The sequence below is a fragment of the Mirounga angustirostris genome, unplaced genomic scaffold (genome assembly GCF_029215605.1).
Source record: "Mirounga angustirostris isolate CCGP_5_RB_7025 unplaced genomic scaffold, mMirAng1.0.hap1 SCAF_13, whole genome shotgun sequence".
Lineage (NCBI taxonomy): Eukaryota > Metazoa > Chordata > Mammalia > Carnivora > Phocidae > Mirounga > Mirounga angustirostris.
The window spans coordinates 7,016,401-7,025,891 of record NW_026991721.1 but is presented as its reverse complement, the minus strand read 5'-3'; the positions used below and the strand labels follow the sequence as shown (position 1 = coordinate 7,025,891).

General features: G+C 59.5%; 1 protein-coding gene across 1 annotated transcript; it reads right to left on the bottom strand.

Moving 5' to 3' along the window:
• Nucleotides 1-307: 307 nt before the first annotated feature.
• Nucleotides 308-5,072, bottom strand: SLC25A45 (solute carrier family 25 member 45). The gene is given in 5 exon segments (XM_045892548.3): nucleotides 308-576; nucleotides 732-990; nucleotides 3,512-3,583; nucleotides 3,785-3,828; nucleotides 4,845-5,072. Coding segments are annotated over 5 exon segments (681 nt in total). The 5' UTR covers nucleotides 4,882-5,072.
• Between the last annotated feature and the right edge of the window lie 4,419 nt (nucleotides 5,073-9,491).

Here is a 9,491-nt window from a genome sequence, read left to right as displayed (position 1 = left end):
TGAGAGCTCTCTGAGGGGTGAAGTCACAGGCGGGGGCCGGAATGTCACCAGCACCAGGGGCCCGTGAGTGTGTTTCACAGACTCGGGGAGCACGGGTGCCAAGGCTGAGGGCTGCTGGGAGGCTGAAGCCAGCCCTGTGTTCCCGAGGCCAGGACCCCGGGCCTCCTGCCCCCCATAGCTGCGTGCCCATAAGGAAGGGCCGGGCCTCTCGAATGGCAAAGGCAAGCTGGTGCTTTCCCCTTATTCTCCCATCTGGGCGGTAGGGCGGGGGTCTGGCGGGGGAGCTGCGGCCACGACCTGGCCACGCTCATCCCCATCAGCGCAGGAGGTACTCGTAGCTGAGGAAGGTGACGGCGTTGACAGGAAAAGCACGGGCGCTGTTGATCGTAAGCCCCCGGAAGAAGACCCCCAGTCCTTCCTGCCGGACACTGCTTGCCATGCAGTCCAGCACCCCCCGGTACACCCTGTGCTTCAGCCCGGCCATCTGCATCCAGGACTTGATCACGTCCAAGGGGGTGGCCACGGCCCAGGAGATGATGCCTGCGAAGCCCCCTGCCGCCAGCACTGTGGCTGAGCCTGGGGCAGAGGAAGCCCAGGCGGTGTCAGACCAAGGAGCAGAGCACCCCCACCCCATCCCTAGGGTCCCTCCCCCATCCTCCAGGGCAAGGGCCAGCTCCCCTCCCCCACTCCTGTCTGTCCCCCCCCCCCCCCCGCTCACACACCCCACTTACTGGGGTTCTGGCCGTCCGGCGTGGACTGGCGGCACAGCCACTCATAGATGACAAAATAGATGCCCAGCGTGGGGGTGTCCCTCAGCGTCAGGGCCCAGGCTCCCCAGAAGAGCCCCTGGGGCCCCTCCTCCTGGCAGATGGAGACCGCACAGTGCACGGGCCCCCGGTACCAGGGCGGGGGGCTGCCCAGCCGCGCCCTCAGCTCTGTTTGGTTTTGTAGCCGGACTTTGATGAGGTCAAAAGGGGCCAAGCAGTAGACCTGTAGGGAAGGAAGCACGGAGAGCCTGGGTGGGGCTCCGGGCCAGCACGGCGGCCCACCCTAACAAGAGGAAGGTGGTGGGCAGAGAGGGCGGTGGCCCACCCTAACAAGAGGAAGGTGGTGGGCAGAGAGGGCGGCGGCCCACCCTAACAAGAGGAAGGTGGTGGGCAGAGAGGGCGGCGGCCCACCCTAACAAGAGGAAGGTGGTGGGCAGAGAGGGCCGCATCTGCCCGCGGGGCCAAGCACAGGCCAGACCACTGCCCTTAGCATCTGCCCCTGACGGCCGGCGGCACTGCCCGTCTCCTTGGGCAACAGCACTGAACTTGCCTGGCCCGTGCATAGAGCTCAGAAACAATCCTGCATTGTTTCTCCAAGAGTGGGGGTAGGTTCTAGCCCCCCAGAAGCCAGGGGTGGGCACGCACCTGCGGTGACGGGGTCTGAAGAAAGGATTCAGTCTGTGCCCGTGAGACAGGTCTGACCCCTCCCCACAGTGAAGGAGGTCACCTCAGTCCTGTTGGGGACTCAACTTCATAGAGTCTCGCTCCCCCCACTTCCTGCGGGACACCTCTCAGAGGCCCCTGAGGGGGTCAAGCGCTGGGCCAGCCTTTCCTGCCTCCCGCAAACCCCCAACTACTAGGGTCCCAACAGAAGGTGGGTGATGGTGGGATCTGTGTCCCAGGACTCTTATCACCGGGCTGAGGCAGAAGGGACAAACATCTGGGGTAGTATTAGGACTGAGGGTGGTTCTGAGTGGAGGCGGAGGGAAGCTGGGGCCCGGGGCTAATGTGAGGTTCACGGATGCACTAAGGTCAAGGTCAGCTGTTAAAGTTCGGATGAGAATTGAGGTCAAGCTGAGGTTAGTGTGTCGTGAGGGGTTTCTGTGGGTTCTGTTTCTTTTGCGGAAAGTACACGAGCTTAGTCCCTCAGCCCTGGAAGCTGGCTCCGGCGATGGTGTTCCGAGGGCGGCGGGCCCACTTTGCTTACCTCCTCCCCGGCTGGAAGGATGGTGCTCTGGGCTCCCTCCCTATAAGGCGGGATCCTGATGTCATCCTTCAGAGCCTGCGGGCAGTGCCAAGCTCAGGGCTTCTCCAGGGGACGTGACCCTGAGCCCAGGGCTCCCGACGGTGAGCAAATGGCTGAGCCAAAGCTAGGGTGGCTAGCAGGGGCAGGTTAGGGCCCCCCGGCTCCCCATCCTGCCCGCAGGCGCGGTGGGGATGGCACACAATGCCAATGTTTGAGAGCGTCAGGCTTTCTGAGCCAAAAGCAACTTCTGTGCCCATCACAGGTTGTCATTCCCTGCCCTGGGCTGGCCAGAGTCACATCCTGCCTCTTCCTCCCCATCTCCACACTAAAACACAATTTCTGCTCCCAGACCTGTTAAGCCGAATCCATGAGCTTGATGGCAAACCAGGTTCCTGTTGGTCCTTGAACCCAATCCCCATCCGTGACCCTACAGTCCCCAGTTCTGCTATCTGTCCGGCTTTGCAATGAGCTGGAGGGGAGGGTGACTTAGGAGCTGGGCCTGGCTGGGCCGGCCACTAGCATGGAGTCTCAGTTTGCTTCCTTGTTTTGGTGAGGTGCAGGTCTCAGGGCTGGGGAAATATGCAAGCGTGTGCCCCGTACAAGAAGGGGCAGAAGAAAAGCCAGGACCTTTTGGGGGTCTCATGAATCATTAATTCACTGGAGTGAGCCACCTGATTCTGTCCTTTGTCCTTGCTCTCTGCCCCAGAAAGTGTGTTAGGGGCATCAGGGCAGGTGCCAAATAGAGGGTGACCTCAGGCGCCTGGCTGGGGTGTGGGGTGGAGCCAGAAACGGGCCCCTCTGCCTCTATGCTCACACCCCTCAATCAGCTGGGGCTCCCCCTGGTGCCTGGAGGCCCCTCTTTCCTCCACTCCACCAATCAAAAGGCAGATACTTAAGTGCTGAGAACAAAGACCGAAACTAAACGATGGGAGCTATTTAATGATTAATACCCTGGGTCTCTCCCAGCGAGATCTGTGGACTGGGGCCCGGTGAGGCTGCAGGCAAAGGGGCTGAGCAGGGTGTGAGCTGGAGGGGTGCCAGGACCACACCAGGACTGGAGGGGCTGGGCTCGGGGCTCCTGGTGGGAGGTCGCTGTGAGTGCCAGCAGCGTGTTGCTGCAGACCCCGAACAGGACGGAGTTGACCACAGCTATGCTCGCAATGGGGAAGCTCATTCCCTTGAAAAAGCCCAGAAGCTGTAGAAAGACATGGCGACCCTAGGGCAAAGGGGGCCTCCTCTTTGCCCTTCCCATCTCTGGCAGGGTCTCCTCTGGCCGGAAACCACTCCTGAGCCCTGCCGAAGGGAGGCTGAGGCAGGCTGAGGCTGGGGACAGCCTCAGGTCCATCCTTGGGGCACTGAGCTACCACCCAGCCCCCAGGAGGCCCCGACTTTGGTCTTCTCTCTTCCAGCGGCAGAGAGCCCTGCCGGGGAGAAGAAAACTGCTGCTGACCACCCAGATGCCTCCCATGCCAAAGCCCCAAAGAAGCAAGACACCCACCGACTCATGGCGGTAAGTCTTAACCATACAATCGATGATGCCCTGGTATGTGGTCTGGGTCTGTAGCCGCACCTTGGGGAGGAGGACAGAGCAGGCAGCCCCGTAGGGGCGGGCAGGGATGGCTCCAGCCCCGTTCCTCCCTCTGCCCAGCAGGATGCCAGCAGGGCAGGATTGATAGGAAAGATCCCCATCAGCCAGGCCCTGCTCTCAAGGCATCCTGACATCTGGTTCAGGTGACATCCTTCATTCCTTGGGTGCCTCCCCTCGACTCACCTTTACAGTGTCAAAAGGGTGTCCCAGGACCAAGCCCAGAGCTCCTGCGTGATAAGAAGATGCTATAAGTGAGGCCCCTTGCGCCTGTCTGAGGAGAGGGGGATTCGGGCAGGAGAAAATGAGGCCAGGCCTTCCCGCCAGACTCCAAAGAAACTCCCTTTGCATCCTCCTCCACACCAAGCGCTGGGCTAGGAAGGTGTGGGGACAAGGGGACCATGGAGAGGGCCTTGGCCGTGCCCAGAGGACACCCAGGCAGAAGGGAGGAGCCAGCCCCAGACGCGGTGTCCTCACAGAGTCCAGCACTGACCATCCTGCTTGCTTACCCAACTGTGGGGCCGTGGGACAGATTCTCCAGTGCTCCTGCCTGCCTGCCCGACTCCTTCCTTCCTTCCACGCATGACTGCTGTTGAGTACGGGGCCTTGATCCAGACCAGGCCCTGCCCTCCCAGCACTCTACCCCCTCAGCCAGCAGTACGGAGCTGGGGGCCCTATGGGCAGTCTTGCTGGCACCCGGGGAGGAGAGCCCAGCCCCCAGGCCACCTCCCCACCTTCCGATCTTGCCCTCCATAGCCGTGCTGGCCCTGGAGTCTTGGGCGAGGTCACAGCCCCAGGAGGCAGGTTTGGAATGACCCTCTCATTCTTCTGAGAGAACTGTCAGCCAGAAGCTGGGCTGGGTCCACAACACAGCAGGCCTCCGCGCCAGGACATGCAGCCCATCGCAGGGTAGGGCAGAGGCCCTGAGGGGAATGCAGGACAGCTGCTGGGGTCAACAGTGGAATTGCTTTCTGAGCCCCACGGGGTGGGCCTAGAGAGTGGGGTTCACGGCGAAGGTCTGCAGGTGTGTCTGGGAGAGGGCTCACCTTGGCCCTGCAGGTGAGGACAGCGTGGCTTAGGGACCTGCACCTTCCTCCCCGCGCCCCTGAGGCAACTGCCAGGAGGCATGGGGATAGCTGGTCTGGCGCTCCAGAGCCACCAGGGCTTTGGTCTCAGCTCCTTCTGTGTCCCCAGGCAGTGACCGACCGCTAGGGGGGATGTGACAGAAGGAAGAAAAACGTCTCACCAGAGATCCAGCCGGCCACAAACTCCTCCACGGGCATTGTCTGGCAGGGGCGGGAACTGGTGGCTCCGGAGAGGAGACGCTGGGGAGTGTCTGTCGGTCCCTGATCTCCCTCCCCCTCGCCCACCCGATAACCTTCCACTAAATGTTTAACTTGGCCTGGAGAATGAGCAGTGGCCCGGTGCCCAGACCTCGGCACCAGGAGAGGGGAGGGAGCCACCTTGGGTGGCCCTGACCCTGGAGGAAGTGTGTACGGAGTGTGAAATCTTCCGGGCAGGGATGATGGCCCGGTGGCCCGCCCCCTGCCGGCCAACGATGGCCTTGCAGCCTTGCAGCCCTGCAGCGGGACCAGGCAGGGCGGCCAGGCCCCAGCCAGCAAGGCCTTAACTAACCCTGCCTGCCCCACCTGGCCGGCCCAAACCCCCTCCGTCCCCACAGCGCCACCCACCAGGCTGCCGCCCGCCTGGGACAGGCGGCCAGGCCGGCAGAGATAGAGCATGGCCACCAGGGGCCAGGCCCTGCGCAGTCCCCGCACCCCAGGAACCCCCAGAGCCGACAGGGTGGGACCCCAGAGAGGAGTGACTCCCGGTCCTGAAGCCCTGCCTTCTCCCAGGGTGGTGTGCAGCTCCCCCAGCTCCCTTGTGTGAGTCACAAACAGCCTCCCTCGCTCGGCCTTCTCTTCTCCGGGCCTCCCTCCCAGGGGACAAGCCGGGGATTTGCGTGTATAAAGGGTGGCGGGTGTCTCAGCTCTGGGGTTATGAAAGCCCATTTCTCTTTGGACAACAACCCAAGCTGACAAGGCAGGGAGACCTGCATCCCTCTCTTTTCCTCTCTGCTTCCTTCGACCAACCTTCTGTGTGGCCAGTACACTAAGCGTGTTAGAGCGTGAATTATGATTCCACTCACCCATCGGCTCCTTACGAGCGGAGTCCGGTTAAATACGCTCACTCTTCCCTGTTTTTTTTTTTTAAAAGATTTTATTTATTTATTTTGAGAGAGAGAGAATGAGAGAGAACACATGAGAGGGGATAGGGTCAGAGGGCAAAGCAGACTCCCTGCCGAGCAGGGAGCCCGATGCGGGACTCGATCCAGGGACTCCAGGATCATGACCTGAGCCGAAGGCAGTCGCTTAACCAACTGAGCCACCCAGGCGCCCTTCCCTGTTGTTTTGAAAGTGATATTTTACATCATTTATAAATTCGTTGCATCTTTTTACAAATCAGATGACGGCTCACGCCCCGTGTTTCTCACACCTGCCTGGTACTTTTCTTTTCCCTGCTCCCGTCCTCTCTCTCTCTGCCTGAGAGGGGCCAATGGACACCAGCAGAGGCAGCAGGGGCTCTGGTGTCGTCCAGACTGGGGTTCCAACCTCAGCTCTGCCCCCCACCAGCCCAGTGATCCGTGGCAAAGCACATGCTTCTGAGGTTCTTTTCTCCCATGTCCTTTGGGAGGCTCTGGAGGTCATCCAAGGGGGCTTCTGGGGTGGGGGTGGGGTGGGGATGGGGGCGTTCATGCTCAGGATCACCTCCATTACACTTCAGTGATTCCTAGGCAGTCCCATGGACTTGGAGACAGGATGCGGATGGACGGGGATGCACACGGCGGGGGTGGTGTAGAGCATCAGGGCAGACCCGAGGATGGGGGCACGGGCAGGCCAAGTGCTGAGGCTGCTGCAGATGATGAGCGTCCGACATTAACAGAGTGTATGGGGGGGAGGCGGGTGCTGATGTAACCTGTTGTCTACATCCACGGCCACAGGATATTCTGTCAGATTCTCTTCTTAGGCATGCTGAGAAGTGGGGCCGGGGCACAGAGATCCAGGGCGCAGGTGCCACCGCCCATAGAAATCTGTGTGAAGGCTCCAATTGTGGGTGCCAACCCTTGGAGTCCCCCCAGCCCCCTCCCTCTGTCTCACACCTCACCACCTTCCCCTAAGGAAATTGTGTTAGTCTTGCCTTTGAAGCATGTCCCAAATCCCACCCCTCCTCGCCTCCTCCACTGCTACCGCCCTGGCCCAAAGCCACCGTGGCCTCCACCTGGATTCCTGCCTGGCCTCCACCTGGATTCCTGCCGGCCTCCCTGCCTCCGCCCCTGCCCCCTTCCAGTCTGTTCTCCACCTAGTAGCCAAAGTGATGCAGTTGAAATTTAAGTCAGACCATGTCTGTGCTCTGCTCCACACCCTGCAAGGGTCCCATCCTGCTCAGGGTGAAAACCGAAGTCCTTCCTAGGCTCTAGGAGCCCTCAAGGTGCAGCCCCACAGTCCTTTGACCTCATTTCTGGGCACGCCCTGGTCACTCTGTCCCAGCCACCCTGGCCTCCTTCTCTTCTTCAAACGGGCTCCTGCCTCCAGGCCTTGTTGGCCTGGTCTAGCCTGGATTCAAACTTGTCACCTGCCGGGCATTCCTGGTGCCCCTTCCCTGGCTCCTCCTCTTCTTTCTTCCATGGCACTCGTGACCTGCTGAAGTACCAGTAATTAACTTGTTGTCCGTCTGTGCTGGGATCTCTGGCTGTTTGTTCACTGATGTTATCCCGAAGGCTCAGCACAGCACGTAGCAGAGAATGGGCTCTCAATACATATTTGGTGCAAGAATGAATGAGTGGACAAGCGAGAGAGCAACATTAGCGGGCAGCCCTGCAGCCAGCCCTGGGTCTCCACTTCTCTCTCCCCATCTCCAAAGGGCCCCAAAGAAGGTGAAGTCCCAATAATATCCCTACCTGCCTCTCCTGATCTCGTGGCAACTCTTCGTTCCCCGTCAGATGCCCAAGGACCAATCCCACTCACCCTTCCGCTTTCCCACTGTGGCCAAAGTAGAACCCACTCACCACTACTTTCTCACGGGCAGACGGGTTTTAGGAAGCAAGGCTCATCTCTGATCTCCTCCTCCTAGACCCGCCCCGGGCTCCTTGGGCTGTCCCAGCGAACCCTCCTGAGCATGGCTTCTCACCGAGGGCTGGGCTGCAGTCCTCATTCTGCTGCTCACTCTCTCCCAAGGCATAGTGGGCAATCCCTTCTGTGGGCCTTGGGTCCTTTCCTGCTTACAAAAGCAGGAAATCAGCCCAGCTGATGGCTGAGTCTCAGGCCTCTTGGCTCTAAAGGCCTGATGACCGCCACCCTCACATCAGAATGAGCCCCACTCTCTTCTCTCGTCCCACCCCACCACCCCATTTCAAGGCAGACCCGCAACCCCTCCCTGGAGCCTTGCCAAAGGGCAGTCCCAGCCCGGGCTGGGCTCTCCTGCAAGTCCCACCAGGCCCATCTTCTGCCTGGCAGGGCAGAGCTCTGACCTTGTCCCCCCTAGCTCACAACCTCCAAAACCTCCTCGCCACCTGCCAAACCTACCACACACACACCCCCCGTGCCACCCCATCTTCACAGCCTCACCTGCTGTGCTCTGACTGCCCAGGGCTTCCCCGGGGTCCTCACCACAGTTCCCCCTACTGGAACACCTTCGGGAATCTCTTCCAGTGCCTCCCCCCCCCGCCACTGCACCTGGGTTCCAGGTTCCTTACCACCACTGTAAATACTGCCAGATGTTGGCTTTGTGGTTTGACCTTTCCGATCCTGTTTTCTCTACTGCACACCTCCTGGTGTGGTGTAAGAACTAAAGCACTTAGAAAAGAGTCTGGCACATTGTACATACACCATGAACGGCAGCTACTATTCCTGTTATTTCCACTCACAGGGACCCCGAGGGTGACATGAGGGGAAACAGGGGAAGGGCCTGGCACACAGTAGGGCTCAGGAATTGAGGACCCTTCTCTTCCTGCTTGTAGTTTTTCATAGCTCTGAAGGCAATTCTGTCATCTTACGTAGTTTTAAGCATGCATTTCTCGGGGCACCTGGGTGGTGCAGTCGGTTAAGCATCCGACTCTTGGTTTGGGCTCAGGTCATGATCTCAGGGTCCTGGAAGTGAGCCCCGCATCAGGCTCCACGCCAGCGTGAAGTCGACTTGAGATTCTCTCTCTCCCTCCCCTTTTGCTCCTCCCACTCATGTTGTCTCTCTCTCAAATAAATAAATAAAATCTTTAAAAGAAATTACTTAAAAAATAAAATAACCATGCATTTCTCCTGGCCTTCCTTCTTCCCCCTCTCTACCTCCACTCCCTGATTAAATCATAACTTAGCTTCCTCAGGGCAGGGCAGTGTCTCACCTGGGTCTCTGTCCCCTGCCCTAGGCCAGACCCCACACCCAGTAAGCACTCAACCACACTGAACTGTGTTCCCACTTTGATCCAGCTGGTTAAGGGAGGCCACCAAGCCATTGTGTCCTAGTCTGAGGGTCTCAGAGCTTAGAACCTGGAAGGAGATGCTTGTCTGTTTGTTTGTTTGTTTGTTTTGAGAGAGAGAGAGAGAGCACAAGCAGGGAGAGTGGCAGCAGGCTGAGGGAGAGGGGGAGAAGCAGACCCCTACTGAGCAGGGAGCCCAATGCGGGGCTCGATCCCAGGACTCAGGGATCATGACCTGAGCCGAAGGCAGACGCTTAACCAACAGAGCCACCCAGACACCCCTGGAGGAGATGCTTGTTATTGCACACTGTTCTCTCCAGCTGACATCTGAACTTCTTTGAGTCCTTAGTTCATGCAAGGAAGACATGTTGTAATGGGCTCAAGTGTGGGGTAGCATGGATTCTGGAGGGCAGGTAAAGAGCT